Genomic DNA, 19,652 nt, shown 5'->3' on the forward strand with positions numbered 1-19,652 from the left:
CCAACGCAACACCCACAACCCCTCTCCCATTGCTCAGCCGTGCAACTCCCCCCAAAATATCTAGTCCGATCACATCAACACACCCACTCCCACTCTCGTCGCCTCCCCCAACCGGCCCCTCCTATCACTCCTCCAAACACCTAACATCAAACCCCTCCAAACCCCCCTCGCCCCCAACCCGATCATAAAACGCCCTTTTCCCTTCATCGCTAAGCACCTCGTACGCCCTCGAGATCGCCGCCCAGCGCGCCGGCGCCGTGGGGTCGTTGGGGAAGTTGCGCGGGGAGTGTTTCAGGGCTAGGCCGGCGAGGGCTCTGTGGGCAGATATTAGAAGGTGGATAAGGGGAGCAAAAGGGGAAGGCTGGTGGATGGGGTAGAGCGTACGATTTGGCAGCTGCGGGCATGGAGGAGGCGGGCGTGGAGGGCGGGATGGAGAGGATGCGGTAGAGGAGGGGGTAGGTTTTTGGGTCTGGGTCCGGTTCGGGGGCGAAGGGAGAGTCGCAAGCATCGTCGTTTTCGTTGTCTTCGTTACCTTCGGGATCACGGTCGTGGCTTTTCGATGTAGAAGAGAGGGTTGTTTTATGACGCTCTGTGGCGGTGGCGTCCATTGCTGGAGAAGAGGTTGATAGATCGTTCGATGGCGGATCATTATTATCCTCGCCCAAGACCTTCTTCGACGATGTGAGCAAATCTCTCAGCTCCGCGAGTCTCATCGCGAGGCTGTCACAGACAGCGAGTCGGGCGTTCAGGGCTTGCAGCAATTCTTGGTCTTGGCTTGTTGGTGTGGTGGATTCCATGTGCTCGATGCGGTGGACGAGGTCGTGGGTAATGTCTCTGTTCGAGCGATCCATGAGATCGACGGTCTTGCGTGGCGGAGGCTGGCCGGCTTCGATAGCAATGCGGAGCTGGGTGATTCGGGTAGCAAGATCGTTGGAGGCTGCGAGATCGTTTGCGATGAGGAGTTTCAGGTCGGTCGTTGTTGGTGCGGATGCCATGGACATAATCCTGTGCTCTGGAGGCTGCAAATGCTATTGTCACGAAGATAGTGAACAGAGGCCAGAAAAAAGATTCCTCCGCTGAAGAAAGCCATAGTGAAGCGGAGTTTGCATTACACGGATCGATATCTGAGGTTTCATCATTAGATATCGATATGACCTTCGAAAAGTCATAGACAATGCTGTCCGTAACCAATCAAACGCCCACTGAGACCACTCGTATCACGGCAATCGACGTCTCGTACTATTCCTTCATTACCAAAGCCTTCAGCCGCGCGCTCAGATCATCAATACCCTTGACATCACCAGTCTCGTCAAACTCATTTCTCGTCTCCTCCGACTCGAAGACCTGACAAGCTGCCTGCAGATTCGCAAACCTCGAAGCTGCCTCAGGATCGCCGAGATTGCGGTCGGGATGAAGCAGGACAGTGGCCTTCTTCGCAGCTCTACAATGATATCAGCACGGGCATTTGCTGGGCAATCGGGAGAGCCGTACTTCTTGACGTCGTCCAATGGAGCGTCTGGCTTGACTTTGATGACTGCGTATAGATCTTTGGGGTCGAAAGGGACATCGCCGTCGGTTTCGTGGGGCGGTTCTAAGTAATGCTCGCAATCGGGTTGTCCAGCCGTCTCCGTCCGCTCGTATGATGCAGTCAATGAGGATGCAGCAAGATTTTGGGCCATCGGGGTCTTGATGTCTTTTGAATGCTTTTTGTCTTTGTCGCATTTCGCGCTCCTCGGTGGTCGGTGGACAACAAGCAGCCGGCGATTTGGAAAGGCCAGCAGCATGCCCAGACTTTTTATTCATATCCGTCGACTTCTTGTGAATCCCAATCTTCTCAAACAGCTCAGCCTGCAAGAGATTCCTCCTCTCAAGGATGTGATCACCAAGCGAGATCAGCTTGTTGAGCTCCTGCATGATCTCTCGTTCTTCAACAGTAGGACTCTCAATCTCCTCGAGCAAGAGCAGCTGACGGTTGCAATCCTTGACGATCGACTTATCCCAGTTGTGTAGCAAGTTCTTGTCGGCGCTGGTGATGTCTTCTGGAGATGATCGCTGGATCTCCATGAGTCTTTTGCTCTGGGCGTCGAAGATCTCTTGGTCGCGCTTGAGCATCTCGCGGAGAGTCTCAATGTTTGGGTTTGTGGCCATTGTGATGATTTTCTTCAATTGAATCGATTTGGGGAATGTTGGTGGTTGAGTGAGAGAGAAACAGGAATGCTGACATCGGAAATAACATGCAAGAGTGGGTTTGTATTTACCATTGCTCTGTGTAGACACCGTGATGCACGAGTCTCATAGTCGTACTTGTCCACCATTGACTACTGACACAAGGCATAGTGGACACTGACGAGATATTTGCCGTCACAGAGCGATATGAATCCCACATAGTATAGATGTTGGTACGCCGCTCCGAGGTATCACGAGACAAGCCAGGTCTAGGTGTGATTTCTTACCTTATTACTTGGGTATCTGGCATTTTTCAGTCTCCCGGGGGTATCCAGGTCTAGGAAGTATCAAGTTTCATAGTATTCCTTGCAACAGAACGAAAGGCTTCTCGGCAGTGTCTTTCGGATCAGAGTTACACGAAACCTGGCGGCTACTGAGACATGCATCGGCCACGTGATTGCATGCGACGTAAGAGCACAGCATGAGCAATCAACTTTGTACACCTTGGCGAGCGTCCTGATGCTGCAAGCACATGGAAATGTAGAAATGGTGCCGTCACTTGATTGTTTTGACATGATGTGCACAGAAAGTATATTTTCAAATGTGGAGATTGAGTTTTGATAGGGAACAAGCTAGAAGGGGGCGCTGTGGCGGTGCAGGGAAGCGCTGGCCGGCTGCCGTGATCAGCGCGGGCGCACGCTGGGCCGAGCCCTGGGGCAGCCTGAGTGACTATCGCCGAGACAGCCATCGACCACCACCTCCATCGTCTGCTCTCTTGTTTGAGCGACGGCCGCCAACACCGGACTGCTCCTACGCCCACACCACCCACCACCCTCTCGCCTCCCTTTCCTGAGTCCGCCGACCTCTTCACTACACCACGGCGACCAGCCATGAGTTCCCAGCGTTACGAGCGTGTACGTCCTCGCCGCCTGCTGCCTCACATGACGCCACCCGTGTCCCTACATCCTACTGACATCGCATCCTCACAGATTGCCGCACAAGACGCCGACGATGACCACGACACCCACAATGCCATAAACAACTCTCCTACTCCTATCCCCGATTCGCCACCGCCTTCATTCCGCTCTCGCGCGAGCTCTCGCCGTCCGTCGCAGTCCGACGCCCAGAACCGTAGTGAACAGGAGCGCGACCTTCACGATGCTTTCGATGCACCCTCAGATGACGACAGCGATGATGAGCAGGGCGCAGATCAGAGGCGCCTGATACACCGCACACCCTCGCGCTCCTCCTCGAGCGGCAGTGAGGCTTCTGCATCACAACCGCAGCATCCACCCCGACGACCTGAGGAGCCACAGCGCACCGTGACACAAATACCCGTATACATCCCCACACCCGGTGGTCGCGTCTACGGCGGAGGCAATGCCAGTGACGGCGTCTGGGCAAATCTGAACGCCAAACCGCGCGCAGGAGAAGACGTCGAAGAGAAACCGCCGACCTACGAACAAGCCGCCGCAGACGCAACACCCCCCTACTGGGAAACCACCGTCCTCTCCCCATTCTCGACCACGGGTGACCCCAATGACGTCTTCGTCGACGGCCTCCTCGTCGGCTCCTTCTTCTCCTTCATCTGGAATGCCTTGATCTCCATGTCCTTCCAGCTCATCGGCTTCCTCCTCACCTACCTCCTGCACACCACGCACGCCGCGAAGCACGGCTCCCGCGCCGGCCTTGGTATCACTCTTGTCCAATACGGCTTCCAGATGCGCTACGCTGCCTCTGGCGGCGTCTCCGAGCCCGGCCCGCCCAACGTGCCCGCAGACGGCGTCCCCGACCACCCGAACTCGCACGACTTCGACCCCAACAACGTCTCGGGCTCTGGCGGCGACGGCCCCAGTACAGCCATCACGACCGCCGACTGGCTCTCGTACGTACTCATGATCGTCGGCTGGTTCATTCTCATCCGCGCGGCGTCGGACTTCATGCGGGCAAGGAGGCAGGAAGCGCTGGTGCGCAGCTCCCCGGACCGGGGGCTGGGTGTCGCTGTTGTGGCGGAGGGCGAGAGTCCGGAGCGCAGCGTTTGAGCGCTGAGGGCTCTCCTCCTTTGATCGTTCTACAGCACGCACGATGACGGCACGAGCATAGTTCGCTTTTTCTGTTTGTTTGTTCCTTTAATCAATCGCAAGATATCTCAGTAACGCTTGGGTTTTCCTCTGGGAAAGATCGAGCGTGAAGGCAGCGGGCGTACATCGGCTCCGCACACTTTTTCATTTTGTCTGCAAGGGTAGTTTCGGGTTTGGGAAAAGGGAATCAGGGGATGGGAAACTCGGGCTGGGCTAGCCGCCATCTTCCCTTTTGTATAGCGTTTTGTTGGTACTTCATTGCTGGGAAATGGAAATGGATGGTTTTCTTGCCCAACCGTCCTTGGATTCGTCATTACTATCTGTTCGTGAAACGCACCTGTCGAAAGGGGTGACCTGTGGTTAGCCCGATAGTGACCAAGCTTCGTCTTTCGTCACATTGTCGTGCGGAGCCTGAATCAAGCATAACTCATCCGGTCAAGACTCGTATCTGACATGTCTGTTGCCTCTCTCATGATGCTGTATATAATTATATACAGGATAGCTTACGAAAATAGACTCAATCTTTCGGAGAAATTCACAACGGACAAGCAACGGACGGGCGGGCGTACCGGTACTGACACAATATTGCATTTGCTAGTAATCACACGGGTATCTTCCCAGACCCAACAGACAGTCAAGCCAACCCGATGGGAAACCAAGGGTCTCGATGACTTCGAAAGATACCGCCTTCACGAACGAGATACGCTCCTCATCACGCCACGCCATGCATATGCCAGACCCTCAACCCCCACCACCCAACACTATCCATTCTCACAAAACAACTTCCCAATTCACCATTCCTTTGTTGCCACCACCATCTCCACTCAAGCATCGCCAAACAACCCCCCAACATCCTCCAACCCCACTTCCTGCCCCTCCACAACCCCCGCCCTCTCAACCTCCATATACTGCGCCTGCACCCCACTCCTGCCCCCCTTCTTCCTCCCCCCGCCCGAAACCTCCCTCTCAATCTTCCCCGCCTCGTAAATACTCACGCCCCTCACCCCCCTCAGCAAATCCAGCACCAGCGCCCTCTGCCCGCGCGAGCTGCTCGCGTCCACAATCCGCCGCACATCCCTGTCGACCCTGCCGGTGCTCATGTCTGGCAAGCTAAGGAGGACCTCGCGCGGAGTGTCGGTCAGCGGACAGTAGAGGGACAGGATCTGCGCGATGAGGGACGCGAGGTCGCGCTGCACGTCGGCGAAGTAAGGTTCGTTGAGCGACGTGATGGCCGCTTTGAGGACGTCGGAGGCGATGTACTCGCGCACGGTGGCGCTGGAGGCGGAGGTGAAAGTGGGGATGAGGGAGGCGAAGAGCTTGGTGGCTGTCGTGCAGCAGCGGGAGTCGTGGATGCGGAGAGCGTGGGTGCAGAAGAGGATGAGGGGCTCAAGGATGGTGGGGTCGGAGAGGACGAGGGAGTGGAGGGTTGGGTTTGGCTGGGTTTGGTTCGTGGCGGAGGGGGAGGCGCCGTTGGAGGAGTGGTGGCGGGAGGTGGGGGGCTTTTCGTGCTCGAAGAGGAAGGCGACGAAGGAGACGGTGGAGTAGGTTAGTTGGCGGAGGACGCTTTCTTTGCGCATTTCTTCCGAGAGGTTGTCGTCCTCGGCGGTTTGTTGGGAGGATTGGGAGATGGTGGCCCATTCGGTGCTGATTTTGCGGTCGAGCTTGACGAAGAGGCGTGTGAGGGCAGGTGGGAGGAAGGAGGCGCGGTAGTGGGGTGGACAGCGCTGGACGAGCCCGGTGGTCAGGTTGATGAGGGCGTTGAGGTGGTTTGTGGCGAGGTGCTCGGCGTCGTCGAAGAGGGCTTGGGCGAGAGGTTCAGCGAGGTCTGTGAGGCCGTAGAATTGCTCTTCGAATCTTGTGCTTAGGTAGAGGATGTGGTAGCCTTGCTCCCTGACGTTCCTGACAGTGCCGCGGACATTCGAAGCAAAGCCTTCGTACGAGGTTTTGCTGCCGCTGATGCGCGCGTAGAACTCATCTCTTGACTCGTTCGATATGCCAGACTGCCAAAAGCGATCCTGCAACGTCCGCTTAATTACCGCTTGGATATCCCCTGGCAACTGAGCCCAATTGGCCGTGTTGTTGAAAGCTTGCGAGTGGCGGATCATCTGCAAGAGAGAAGGCAGTATGGCCGGAATTACAGGACCCCAGAGCGCACATGCGGTGTCATGCTCGTCACTGCCCTCTTTGAGCTTCTCAGTCGTAGCAGCAAGTAGCGACTTGGTCATTCTCAGGGGCAGACGATCGAGTCTGCTTTTGATCTCGGCCTGTCTTGCCTGACCCGCCTCGTCGAGCTGCTGCGAGGCCCAATCTTGGACCTCAGAAAAGCGATATTGCTTGTAGAATTGATCTAAATCATCGACGGCCAACGTCTGGCAGAAAGCTTCGAAACTGCTCACAGACGCGGCCAAATCTGGATCTTGCCAAGCTTCATACACTGGCGTGACCATCTGCTGCAGTCTCGCCTGGCGCATTTCCGCATCGACGCCTGTCGCGCGGTGGACGATCATGAAAAGGAAAGATCTGTATCCCCATACCGTTCTCTGATCGGCCGCGTGCTTCGTCACCAGGACATTGACTCTGTTCTCAAGCTCCGGAAACACCTCCAACAGCTCGTTCGCAAAGGTCAGAGCGACCTTTTGCAGCTCGATGACTCTCAGCGCTTCAAAGTTCTTGACCGCGTCCGAGAAGTTCGTATGCGATGGGTCATCATATAACCTCATTGTGAGCATGTGCTGCACAATGTGCAAGACGAACTCGGAGGCGGGCTTGACGGTGCGGAGGATCGTCGAGAGCAGCGTCAGCACCTGGGACGCTACCTCTGGGTCATCGACATGTGTGTTGACGATTGCATAGCACCACTGTTGCTGCATGTTGTATGCCGCCGAGCGGTCCGCGTCTGCGCGTCCTCGCAACGGGTCGTCCTCCGCAATGACGGACGTATCTGACTCCCACCTGGAGAAACCCTTGATGACGCTCACAACAACATTGAACTGTGCGTCAAATTGCAGGAGCGGAAGAGAAGATTTCGAGAACTTTGCAGGGTCGAAGCCTCGACCGCCAGTGTAAGGGCCTTCGATCAGTAGTGTCTTCGTCTGCGTCAGGACGTGCTCGAGCGCTTCGAGCGGACGTTGGCGCGAGATGGTTTCGATTACATTAATGCAGTAGCGGCGGTAGTTGCCCAAGAAGGCATGACGCTCGGGCATCGTGTCGAAGTCTTCGTATAAGAATTGCAGAATCGGGTCGTCGAGGTCTTCGGGAAGAGCCTCGTAGTTGAGAAGGCGGCTGCTGCAAGTCTGCAGTAACACGCCGAGTGCTTGCATCACCAGGTCGATGATGGCGGTGTCTTGTACGGCCAGGAGCTTAGTCCAGCTGTGCAGCACGGGAATAGACACTATCAAACTCTCGCTTTGCAGGATGCCGGTAAGCAGCCCGAAGAAGGAGTTGACGTCGAGCCCGTTCTGTACTATTTGAGGGTGAGCAGCAACAGCATCTGCCAGTATCGAAACAACCTCGCTCATCTTCTTTTGGAGAGTGTACATTTCGTCGTCGTCTCTGAGTTCAGGCCCTGTCCGGCTGTATGCCTGCTGGAACATTGCCATTCTTTCAGGTAGGAGAGCTGATTGAATGAGGGTGAGCCAAGGCTCATGGAAGTGAGTGTTGTACGGGCGGCTAAGTAGTGCATATTGCACTTCAACCGCCGCGATCTGCAGGGCCGTATCCGATGTGTGGAATGGCAGATAAAGACAGTCGATGCAATTGATCTCGAGAACAGCCTTCAAGCTGACCCACGCTGTCGTGGGTCTCAGAGCATTCAAGGCCTTTACGGCCGCTCCTTCCATGTTCTTTACCATGGCCTGGTCTCCTCCCATCCTGATGTTCTTGACGCATTGTCCAAAGAATTCACATACTCTTGCTAGCCAGCCCTCACGGCCTGATCTGACTTCCACGCTCTTCCCTCTGGTCTTGAGGTGTTCCTCGTACAAGCCCTCGGGGATCATGATCTCGTTCAACGCACTTCCCAGCACTTCCAATCTGAGGCCCGCGCTGGCGTCTTCTCGGTTGCAAATATCCTCAGAGAGCATTTCCAAAACATAGAGCACGAACACCTTGTTCGCGAAGCCCTTCTCCTCCACCGGCTTCTCCCATAGTGTTACCAATAATTGATCCATGTCCGTCCATTCATCGCCCCAGCACCGCTTTGCAACCTCCACCCATAGCTGGGCGATCTTGTTCCGAATGTAAAGCTCATCCTGCTGTCTTATGCTGCCCGCCAGACACTTGACCCAATACCGTAGCTGGTCCGTCTGCTTTGCATCGTATTTCGCCCAGCGGTACTTGACCGCGTACTCGAGTAACTGTAGGCCGTAGTATCTCACGGCGGTGTTCTGATTGAAATCTTCGGCAAGAGTGAACCCGTACTGAGGCGCATTATGCTCGGTCTTGACCTGCTCGAGAAATTGCAAGGCTTGCTGGCGAATATCGTTGGAGACGCGGGGGTCGAGAGTCGCGGACAAGGCTTGGGAGATCTGGTCCAGGTATGCGGCGGAGGCAGGGCTCTCGCCGTAGCCATCATTTGCGCCGTCCGTGCCGCCGTTCATGGTCGAGGTCAAGTTTGTCGGTCCCTCTCAGAAGCGAGTCGGTGTAGGCGGCGCCGTGCACATGGAGGGATCAGGAAGGAATGATTTGTAGCGGCCGTTGAGAGCTGGGGAAATAGCCATGTGATTGTGGATATCTAATTAGCCATGGGTGGGTGTTGTGCTCAAGTCGAGGAGGTTCAGTCGTGAGGAAAAGGCATGTGAATGATGCCGCCGTTTCTTATCGATTGCGGTGGGATGTGTTTGTTCCCGTCAACTTATGCCACAGCGCTGGTCATTCACAGACATTCTGGCACGCGCTTCTGTGGCTTGCCAACGCGAGCAATTTAGCGCGGACCCCCTCCAATGACATCGACCTCATCTCAACTGCCAGGGCAAGGCCATCAACTATCTCAGGCGATCTTCACGATTACGTAGGTGGACAAGCTTGCGAGCGTCCAGGGGATGAAACAAAACACAAAGCCATGCATTGCAGAGGCTTAAATGTAAGAAAGCATGTTCTTCAAATATTATTGTTTTCACATCACAACATACTCCCCCCTTCCCTCTTTCATTAATCTCAACATTTCAGCATCCCAAAGGAATAATACCACAGCTCGTCATCTATCAACCATGCCCAAAGCAACCTCCCGCCCTAAACCCACCGCTCGCAAAGATCCCCTATCCAAACCCCCAACCAAAGAGTCCACCGCCACCAACGACAAAGACGACAAAACCAAGCCCGACGAGCCCAACCCCTCCAAAGACCCCAAAGCCTCCCATCTCTACACCGACGACAACCCTTCCACCACCCTGCATGGCACCGGCTTCAAAGACGCTGCCACAGCCCACCACACCCTCTCGCTCATCGCCACCCGCTCCCTAACCTACCAGTTCCAAACCGTCAACACCCTCTTCCACCGCGCCCGCAACCACCCCTCCGTCAAGCGCACGCGGTCCAAAACCGCCGAAGACAAGAGCGAATCCGAAGGCCCCGCGGGAATCCTCGCCGCGATCGACGTCTTCCAGACGTGGCTGGAAACCACGTACCCAGCGAGCAAAGGCGCGCTGCGTGCGGGAGGAGGGTTCAAGCCGTTGTTGAGCAAGAAGTGCGTGGAGAGGTTCTTGCCGGGGCTCGAGGAGCGGGGCGTGGGGAAGGAAGCGTTGGAGTTCGCGAGGTTGTACGTTTCTCTGCCGCGGAATCGGCGGTTGGGGAATGTGCTGGTTGACGAGGGGGAGCCTGGGGGGAAGGATTGGGAGGTGATGAGGTATGAGGCGTTGGATGGGCTGGTGGAGGCCGGAAAGGAGGAGGGTGGGAGTTGGGAGGAGGGGGAGCTTTGGGATGGCGAGGGGGAGTTGAGTGAGGTCCATGCGAGGTTGGTTGCGTGGGGGTGGAGTCCGGTCGGGGAAAGGAGGTTGGAGCGGGTGAAGGGTTGAAGGAGCTAATCTGCGAAATGCGTCTAGAGCCGATTTCATTTGAGATGATCGTTTGTAAGATGGTTGATAGGACTGGCTCATTGAGCACTAATACAGGCGCTACCAAGGAGTGAAAGCAAGAAACGATTCCAAATCGTGGTATCAAAGGCAAAGCCCTTCCCCAAACGCCACATATGCTGTATGTTCTAGTCGCAACAGCTCTAACCGAAAGGAAATCCACCACCAGGGAAGCCACCGCCGCCCTGAAATTTGAAGCCTCCACCTCCACCGCCACCCTGCTGAAAGAAGAACCTCTGCCCTCCGCCGCCACCGAACGGCGAGCCCTGGAAGGGATTGCCGCCTTGGTTGGCAGTGGGATCATTGGGGTCGTCTCCATTATCGAAGCGCTGCTTGAGCTCGGGATCGGAAAGGACCTCGTAAGCCTCGTTGATTGATGCCATCTTCTTCTGTGCCTCCTCCTCAGTGATCCCGTTTTGCCTGGCCTTGTCAGGATGGTGCTGCACGGTCAGCTTCCGGAAGGCACGCTTGATCTGTCTCTCGTCGGCATCCCGAGGCACGCCGAGCACCTTGTAGTAATCCTTTTGCTTGCTGCGCTTGAGGAGAGTGTGCGCTTTCTGGAGCAGTTCTTGCAACTTCTGAGAGTTGCCGTGAGCCTCCTTGGCTTCGTTCAGAGTTGAAATTGCAGGCTCGAACTCATCAGCATCAATTTGACGCTGGGCCTTGCTCAGCAGTGCAGGGAGACATTGCGGATTGTAGGTCAAGGCTTCGTCACAGTAGGCTTGAGCTTTCTTGAGGTTGTTCATTTCGGTGTAGGCTTCACATGTGCGCTCGACGAGGTTGCCGTAGAGACCGTCAGGCGCTGTCTTGTGAATGTAACCAGCCTCACGCCAGGTAGCAATGTCATCTTTGACTTCTTGTAGTAGGCCAGCTTCGTCAGACTGCGGGACCAGCAGTTTGACGGCGGAAGCGAATTGACGCTTCTCCACGAATTGATTGAACTTCTTGAGTGTGCGATCGATGGCCTTTTCGGATTTACGCAGCTTCGCGCAGGCTTTGTTGTCGGGATCGTTGTGCAGGCATTTCGAGATGGCGGTGATACCCTTGTCGGTTTCGCCGAGGGAGTAAAAAGTCATTGCCGAGATCTGAAGGGACGGTTCTGTGTTACCTGTGTTGATCTGAAGAACGTGGTTCAGGTCTGCCACACCCTCCATGATCTCTCCCCTCTCAAAGCGACACCTCGCTCTTCGCTGCCGCAGCTCTAAGGCACCAGCGGCCACTGAGATAGCCGTTCCAGATTGTGACACACACGCCTCCCAATCTTGCGCCTTCTCAGCGTCGCCGGCCAACTTGGCGGCGCCTTCAGCCTCATCCAAATCCGCGAGCTCCTGGCCGCCCTGCTTCTGTGCAGCGATATAATCCTTCCTCGCGGCGTCCCACTCGGCAGCTCTTGCCCTCAGCTTAGCGCGCTGCATCAATGCGCCCTCGAAGCCGGGCTTGAGGACCAGCACCTGGTCGAAGTCGCGAGTCGCTTGTGCATTGCGGCCAATGGACAAGTATGCGGCGCCACGTTGAAAGATGGTGAGGTAGTTGCTGGGATCTTTGTGGATGGCTGCGTCGAAGTAGGTCAAGGCATCTTGGGGGTTGCCTTGTGCGAGGTTCACTTTGGCGCTAGAGATGAGCTGGGAGACTGGCGTGTCGGTAGGAATGTCGGAGGCAGAGAGAGCGACGGCGAGTTGTGGTCCGGTCAGACATATGGCGCCCAGGGCCAGCAGCGAAGACCGGAGGACCATGGTGCACGCTATTGCGCAGGCGCAATGGGAGGCGTGGAAGAGTAGGCGGGGTACGTGTGGAGAGGGTTGGGATATAAAGAATGGTTGTCTCGAAGACTCAAGGACATCTGGCCGAGTCGATGCGGCTGCGGCTTACCCCAGACTTTCGGCAGGGACCACCGCGAACGGCCGAGACTGATGGAGAAGGCAGATGCAGAGGTGCAGGTGAGCCGAGGCTGCCATGCTGCGCCGCCAGCATGACGTCTCGCGGTGCGCGGACCATGATCAACCACCAAGGCACGCCTCAACCAGCGAACCTTCGTGTATGTGGAACAATTGCTGAATTTTGCGCTGCGTACACTCACGAAGAAGCATTGCATTTCATTCTACTCATTTTCCTTAACTCTGGAAGCGGACTGAGACTGGAACACGTTCGCCTATCGTACGGGCTCGACTTCGGTGTCACATGCACCTGCGATAACACCAGATATACGAGCCAACCCGGGGTCCCCACTAGTACATCTGAATTAACCCAACGCTGGCTCAGATTATTGCCTTCTTCTTCTGATCTTGCACATCTCAGCTGCCATGGCTCCCGTACGCATCCGTGTCGACGGCACCACCTTCCGCGATACCCAGAACCGCGAGATCAACCTGCACGGCATCAACGTCGCAGGCGACACGAAGCTTCCTGCGCATCCGGACATCCCTTCACATCGCAAAGACGGCTTCTTTGAGGGCGACACCGTTTCTTTTGTCGACAGACCATTCAGTATCGAGGAAGCACACACCCACTTCTCACGATTAAAACGCTGGGGATACAACACAATCCGCTACCTTTTCACCTGGGAAGCTCTGGAGCATGCTGGACCTGGGAAGTATGATGAGGAATACATTGAGCACACGATCAAGCTGTTGCGGATAGCGAAGGGGTATGGATTCTACGTCTTCATGGATCCTCACCAAGATGTCTGGTCACGATTTACTGGAGGTTCGGGCGCCCCGATGTGGACTGTTTACGCCTGTGGGTTAGATCCGAAGAAGCTTCATGCAACGCAAGCCTCGCTCGTACAAAACAATTGGGATGATCCCGCCAACTTCCCAAAGATGATATGGGCGACCAACTATACACGGCTGGCCTGCCAGGCGATCTTTACCATGTTCTTCGCTGGCAAGGATTTCGCTCCCAAATGTGTGATTGACGGCGTGAACATCCAAGATTACCTTCAAGACCACTTTGTCGCTGCTTGCAAGCACTTGGCTCAACGCATCCATGAAGCGGGAGACCTGGAAGGAGAAGTTGTTATCGGATACGAGACTATAAATGAGCCCAACAAAGGCATGATCGGCCACCCCAATCTCGATGAGGTCCCTGAAGAGCAGAGGTTGAAGAAGGGTACAACACCAACAGCATTCCAGTCTATGCTTGCCGGTTCCGGTAAACCTGTGGAAGTACCGACCTGGGATTTTGGCGGCCTTGGGCCGTACAAAAGCGGCACTGAGCTCATTGACCCTCAGGGTACTACCGCATGGCTAGATCCACAGACTTGGGACGACTCGAAATACGGCTGGAAGCGCGCAGAGAGCTGGAAGCTCGGCGAGGATATTTGGGCACAGCATGGTGTCTGGAATCCAGACAACGATGAGCTGAAGCAGCCACAGTACTTCCTCAAACACCCTTCATCAGGCGAAACAATCGACGAGCAGTTCTACATTAATCACTACTTTATGGATCATTATCGCAGATACAAGAAGGCTATCCGTGACGTCTGGTCTGATGCGATCATGTTCATGCAGCCTTGCCCGTTTGAGATTCCTCCGAAAATCAAGGGCACCAAAGACGACGATCCCAATCTCGTCTTCGCCTCACACTTTTACGATGGAATCACACTGATCACGAAGAAATGGAACCGATACTGGAATGTTGATGTTTTGGGTGTTCTCAGAGGCCGCTACTCGTCTCCGGCTTTTGCCTTGAAGATCGGTGAGAATGCTGTCCGTAACTGCTTCCGAGACCAGCTCTCAGCCATTCGACAAGAGGGTCTGGACTACATGGGCGACCACCCTTGCATTTTCACCGAGATCGGTATCCCCTACGACATGGACGACAAAAAAGCCTACGAAACCGGCAACTACTTCTCTCAATCCCTCGCAGTCGACGCCAACCACTACGCCGTCGAGGCAAGCAAAGCCAACGGCATGACATGGTGGCTCTACACCGTGGGCAACAACCACTACTGGGGCGACAACTGGAACGGCGAAGACCTCAGCATCTACTGCCCCGAAGACAAGCAAGTCCCCACCTCACCCCAAGCCGCATCAACAAGCGACCTCGCGGACCAACAATCCCTCGAAAACGAACCCCGCCGCTCATCCCGCGTCGGCCCCAACAACCTCCAAAAGACCCTCTCCGTCGACTCCATGAGCCCGCCCTCCTCCGCCGCGGCCGCCTCCGCCCGCGACTCCGCCGGCTACCGCGCCGCAGAAGCCTTCATCCGGCCCTACCCCATCGCCACGCACGGCAAAGTGACCTCCAACAACTTCGACCTCAAAAACTCGATCTTCAAATTCACCCTCACGGCCTCCTCGCCTACGCCGCAAGATTTCCCCACCGAGGTCTTCCTGCCCAACTTCCACTTCCCGACCCAGCAGACGCAGGTCGAGGTCAGTGGCGGGAAGTGGACGATTGGGCTCCGCGAGACGGGCGGAATTGATGGCGCGGAGCAGCAGGTTCTGCGCTGGTGGCATGGCGAGGGCGAGCAGGAGATTACGGTCAAGGGTGTTAAGAGACAGAGGGGCGCGGGCGAGTTGGGCGCCGAGCAGGAGGAGGATGATGGGTATTTGAAGCAGTATTTGGAGATGGGGAAGCAATGTGCTGTTATGTGAAGGCCTGGTGGGTGAGATCGCGGACATTGAATGGATTTGCGCGCGTGCGTCTGCCCTTTTTCTCCTTCGTGCATGGTATTGATCAGCGGTGCATGCATACGAGTGTCATTCCATGAAAAGTTCCAAATTCATCCGGTCTCAATGTTTCAGTCTCCCCATTTCTCACTTTTCTCAAGGCCACATTTCGTATGCTGACGTCTCTGGTGACAAGATAATACACCAAATATTGCAGCATCAGAAAATGCATTCATCTCTATCGTCAACGTATATATTTCGCTTCATCTATGCACATGACCCATACATGCTGCTCCGCTCAAACACCAAAATGTCGACCGCCACATCAACCCTCGCCAAAATCTCCATGACCCGTTCCACGCGCATGCTGCACAGCCCACTGCTGCCCCGTCCCGCTCTGCCCACACTGGTTACACTTAATCGTAAACCCATGCGTGTCAGTATAATAGTGCCTACCCTGCAGCACCTTGCACAGCTCCCTCGCCGCCTCCAGCGCCCCACCATCCATCTCCTCCTCGCCCGTCCGCACAACATCGAACACTTTGCGGTCGAACTCCGGCTCCGCACCACTATACGGCGTCACCGCGCACACATCGTAGTGAATCCCCGAGTAAACCAGCACACACCTCGTCGGCCGGCCCTCGTTGAACCGGTCGACGCGCAAATCCTGCACGTTGATCGACGCGATCTCGATGTCGAAGTGCTGGCTCAGGATCGCGAGCTCGATCCCGCCGCCCCAGGAGTCCTCGCGCGTGATCCACGCGCAGTAATCTGAGGGGTCTTTCTCCAGTACGGCGGCGGAGTAGAGATCCGGGTTGGCCTGGATGGTCTGCGCGACGACGCTGCGCAGCTCGGTCATGCCGTCGAGCGCGGAGCCGAGGACGGCGGAGGAGAGCGCGCGGAACAGGCAGCTGTTGTCGTCGGGCATGACGCGTAGGACCATGGCGCCGTCGAGGAGGGGGACGGGGATCTCGGGCGTGTCGGATTCGAGGGAGGGGGTTTGCTTGCGGGTGAGGTTGAGGGGTTGGGAGGGGAAGTCGCCGGGTTGGTGGGCCGGGGGGTTGAGTTGGTTGCGGGTGGGGAGGGAGGCGGGGGGTTGGTGTTGGGTGCTGGGGACGGGGTTGGATAGCGAAGCTTGGATGTTGTGAGGGACGACGGTTAGCTGCTCGCCGTTAAGGTTGACTTCTAGGGAGGAGAGGGTGGTGGCGGCATCGATGCTTTCGGTGTTGAGCGGTTTAGGCGGGTAGCCGTATTTGATGTCGAACTCTGGGACGGACGTCGATTCCGCGATTTTGGATTTAAGCTCGCCCCAAGTTGCTGTGTCTTCTAGAGAAATAGTTGCGACGCCTTGAGGGCCTCTCACTCGGACGCGCATCTTGCTAGTCTGTTGAGTTGTAATCGATTGTTGATCGTCTGTTATGATCCCGGAGATAATTCCTGCTCAATATCGTATCCAGATTTATGTTCTTATATTGGTCGTTTGCTGCAGAAGAATGGCAATTCCAGCGCCGTCGCTGTTTTCGCTTGCGTCGTACAGATCACGTGCTGATATCAGATGGCAGAGTGTGAGTTTGTCCAATTTTCTGCGGATCGTCAGAACCTTTGCTATGCTCGTGAGCTAACCAATGGTCCAGATGTGGTGAAATTTGGTCCTGAAAGGTCGGGTATGCTTCTTTGACGGCCAACACAAGTGTCGTCTCGCAAGTGAGGGTAGATATGACCGCATTGAGCGACCCGCCACAGCAGCGCGCCCCACACCTCGGCCAGCAACCGCAGAGCCTCACTCCCGTCGCTCCCGCAAGCTTGGCAAGGCGCAAGCTCGCTTCAAGGCAAGGGTTCAGCGCCAGCAGCTTGAGGCGCGTCGCAACGTCGAAACGTCCAGCATTCGTCTAGCCCCAGAACACCACGAGACGCTTCATCACGTCGCATTGCGCGCGCACTCACCCCACGCCGCGTCGCAAACATGGTGTCTACCAAGAAACGCGACAAGAGCCCCAGCGCTACGCCCGTGCCTTCGACTGAGGCGGCGCAAAACGATGGATCTTCGGTGCCGGACGCGCAATGGGAGGGCATGCAGAAGGTGTTGAATGCGATCTATGACTACAGAACGGATGAGTGCGTCTTTGACAGTGCACGTTGTGAGTGTAGGACTTCTATACTGACACCGTGATAGTGACTTCGATCCTTCACAATTGTTCCACCGTCTAGTCAACAAGCGCGTCATTCCCGAATACTACGAAACGATCAAAGAGCCTGTCGCATTGTCTACGATCAAGAAGAAGATCAGTCAGCGTGCTTACAGCAACATCCGCGAGTTCGTGCGCGACTTTGCACTCATTCCATACAATGCTCAGGTCTTCAACCGGCCAGACAGCGGCGCGTTTCAGGATGCCTTGGTTGTGAAAGCGCAGCTGGAGAAACAACTCCAAGGTCTGGTGGATGAGGGGATCATGACCAAGGAGGATGCAGTGCTGCCGGACTTGGGCGAAATTCCAACCTACGAGGACCCTCCTGCGGAGGAAGCGGATGAGGAAGAAGATGAGTCTGACGACGAAGGAGAGGAAGACGAAGATGATGAGGACGAGGAAGGTGGAAAGAAGAAGCGTAGAGGTCCACGGGGCTCATCAAGCGCAAAACGCGATGGAGGCGACGACGACGGCAAGAAGGCGAGAGGCAGGCCACCTAAGCTTCTGACGCCGATGGAGGCGCGCATACTGTCCATCCTGAAGGGCATTCGCAAACCGAAAAACAAGGAGGGTCAGCTCATGATTAGAGATTTTGACCGCCTTCCTGACAAGGCCACTATGCCGGAATACTATCTGGAGATCAAGAACCCAATGGCCTACGATGTGCTGAAGCGCAAGGTCAAGCGCAAAAAGTACAAATCGCTGGAAGAATTCATGACGGACGTCAATGTCATGTTCAACAATGCAAAGGAGTACAACACCGACGATTCGGAAATCTTCCAGCACGCGATGGCATTACAAGTCGAGGCAGGCCGTTTGTACGACATCGAGAAGGCGAAATCCGATACCGACTTTGCGGACGAAGAAGGCAAGATCCCGATTCCCGACGGCATTCTTCACAATGGAGAGCTATACAAGGTTGGCGACTGGGTGCACATTCAAAACCCGAATGACCTCACAAAACCTATTCCGGCACAAATATACCGGACGTACCGCAGCCAGGAAGGACAGTCGATGGTGAATGTTTGCTGGTACTATCGACCCGAACAAACTGTCCACAGATTCGATAAGCATTTCCTTGCCAACGAAGTTGTGAAAACTGGACGTTACAGAGATCACTCGATCGAGGAAGTTGAGGGAAGATGCTTTGTGATGTTCACAACACGATACTTCAAGGGGCGACCGCGTGGCTTATCTCCGGACATAGAAATCTACGTCTGCGAGGCCAGGTACAACGAGGAACGACACCAATTCAACAAGATCAAGACTTGGGCGAGCTGCTTGCCCGACGAGGTTCGCGACAAGGATTACGAGATGGACTTGTTCGACCACCCCAAGAAGATGAAGAAGTTTCCGTCGCCCATCGCGTACTTGCTTAAGGACGAGCAGACCGAGGATGAGGAGCTCCCGAAGCCCACATGGGGCGCAGAAAGCGCGCCGCCCAAGATCGGTGCAGTTCACAAGCGGCCACGAGGTGAGAAAGACTCTCCACCACCAGAGCCAACACCTCCTCCGCCTCCAAAGATGCCCACGCCTCCGCCCAGGCAGCCCTCACAGCCTGCACCGACTTACCAGCAATCACCCGCCGCCCAACCTCAGCCCACCCCGAGGCAGCCTTCCATTGGCGCAAGACCCTCGTACGGCGCATCTCACCCTCAGTCATACACCCAACCTGCATCAGCGTCACCGGCACCAGTCCGCCCCCCTTCAGTCCAACCCAGTCTCCCACCCTCAACGCCGCAGCAAGTCCCGGCGAGACCCCAGCTGCAACAAGGCCATTCATCATACACCTCCCAGCCCGGCCAAGCCGGCATGCAACCCACCCCCTCAGCCTACGCGCCCCGGCCCCCAACCGCCACAGGCTCCTACCGCGACCCCCCAGCCATCGAAACCTACATCCTGCCCGACCAAGCCAACCTCTCGATCCCCTACGAGATCCGCGAGCGCTTCCAGCGCGACGAGCTCGGCCGCGTGCTCTTCTTCACCGCCCCGCCCACCGTCCCCGACGAGCCCACGGGCAGCGCAAAGGCGCACAGCGTGCGCTACTTGGCGGCCAAAGCCCGCAAGGAGGACTCGCTGCGGCAGAAGCGCAAAGCGCTCGAGCTGGAGAAGCAGGCTGATGAGCGCGCGGCGAAGAAGGCGAGGGTCGAGCAGGCAGAGCAGGCGAGCCGCGATGTTGAGGCGATGAGAAGGCGGGCGCTGAGGGAGCTTGAGGCGCAGCTTGCGACTTCGGTGGAGCGGGAGCTGGATGATGGGGATCTGGCGCGGTTGGGTGAGGCGCAGAGGGCTGCGGAGAGGCAGCAATTAACTATGCTCGAGCATGAGAAACAGAGGGTTGAGAGCCGTAAGGTGCAAGTCGATAGCTCGGTTTTCGCGGACGATTGGGATGTCCGTATGTCTTGAGACGGGACATGTGCGGGCGTCTTGCCGGTGCTTGCCTTTCAGGATGCCACTAGCATCTAAGCGATCTCCGCTGTAGTTTTACTTATACCCATACCAATTGAACGAACCAACCACAACGAGCCTTCTTAAGCGTGC

At 56.1% G+C, this 19,652-nt stretch overlaps 8 protein-coding genes across 8 annotated transcripts; 4 read left to right on the forward strand and 4 right to left on the reverse strand.

Annotated features, from left to right (window-relative positions):
- Positions 1-124: 124 nt before the first annotated feature.
- WHR41_09100 (uncharacterized protein) lies at positions 125-2,148 on the reverse strand (the record flags this gene model as incomplete). Its single annotated transcript, XM_069377704.1, has 5 exons — positions 125-314; positions 385-1,019; positions 1,255-1,441; positions 1,492-1,731; positions 1,793-2,148. The coding sequence occupies 5 exons, from the start codon at positions 2,146-2,148 to the stop codon at positions 125-127; spliced, it is 1,608 nt and encodes a 535-aa protein (XP_069225340.1).
- Positions 2,149-2,915: 767 nt separating this feature from the next.
- Positions 2,916-4,208, forward strand: WHR41_09101 (uncharacterized protein; the record flags this gene model as incomplete). Its single annotated transcript, XM_069377705.1, has 2 exons — positions 2,916-3,080; positions 3,156-4,208. Exons 1-2 carry the CDS (start codon positions 3,057-3,059, stop codon positions 4,206-4,208), a joined length of 1,077 nt encoding a protein of 358 aa, XP_069225341.1. The 5' UTR covers positions 2,916-3,056.
- Positions 4,209-5,071: 863 nt separating this feature from the next.
- WHR41_09102 (uncharacterized protein) lies at positions 5,072-8,845 on the reverse strand (the record flags this gene model as incomplete). The annotated part of the gene is made up of 1 exon (XM_069377706.1): positions 5,072-8,845. One exon carries the CDS (start codon positions 8,843-8,845, stop codon positions 5,072-5,074), a length of 3,774 nt encoding a protein of 1,257 aa, XP_069225342.1.
- A 609-nt stretch (positions 8,846-9,454) lies between these two features.
- On the forward strand, positions 9,455-10,258 carry WHR41_09103 (uncharacterized protein; the record flags this gene model as incomplete). Its single annotated transcript, XM_069377707.1, has 1 exon — positions 9,455-10,258. One exon carries the CDS (start codon positions 9,455-9,457, stop codon positions 10,256-10,258), a length of 804 nt encoding a protein of 267 aa, XP_069225343.1.
- Positions 10,259-10,458: 200 nt separating this feature from the next.
- On the reverse strand, positions 10,459-12,048 carry WHR41_09104 (uncharacterized protein; the record flags this gene model as incomplete). The annotated part of the gene is made up of 1 exon (XM_069377708.1): positions 10,459-12,048. One exon carries the CDS (start codon positions 12,046-12,048, stop codon positions 10,459-10,461), a length of 1,590 nt encoding a protein of 529 aa, XP_069225338.1.
- A 567-nt stretch (positions 12,049-12,615) lies between these two features.
- Positions 12,616-14,913, forward strand: WHR41_09105 (uncharacterized protein; the record flags this gene model as incomplete). Its single annotated transcript, XM_069377709.1, has 1 exon — positions 12,616-14,913. One exon carries the CDS (start codon positions 12,616-12,618, stop codon positions 14,911-14,913), a length of 2,298 nt encoding a protein of 765 aa, XP_069225339.1.
- Positions 14,914-15,253: 340 nt separating this feature from the next.
- On the reverse strand, positions 15,254-16,303 carry WHR41_09106 (uncharacterized protein; the record flags this gene model as incomplete). Its single annotated transcript, XM_069377710.1, has 1 exon — positions 15,254-16,303. One exon carries the CDS (start codon positions 16,301-16,303, stop codon positions 15,254-15,256), a length of 1,050 nt encoding a protein of 349 aa, XP_069225344.1.
- A 502-nt stretch (positions 16,304-16,805) lies between these two features.
- Positions 16,806-19,517, forward strand: WHR41_09107 (uncharacterized protein; the record flags this gene model as incomplete). Its single annotated transcript, XM_069377711.1, has 2 exons — positions 16,806-17,043; positions 17,102-19,517. The coding sequence occupies exons 1-2, from the start codon at positions 16,892-16,894 to the stop codon at positions 19,515-19,517; spliced, it is 2,568 nt and encodes an 855-aa protein (XP_069225345.1). The 5' UTR covers positions 16,806-16,891.
- Positions 19,518-19,652: the final 135 nt, after the last annotated feature.

Source organism: Cladosporium halotolerans, assembly GCF_011745625.1.
Source record: "Cladosporium halotolerans strain TM138-S3 chromosome Unknown Sca58, whole genome shotgun sequence".
Classification (NCBI taxonomy): Eukaryota; Fungi; Ascomycota; class Dothideomycetes; order Cladosporiales; family Cladosporiaceae; genus Cladosporium; species Cladosporium halotolerans.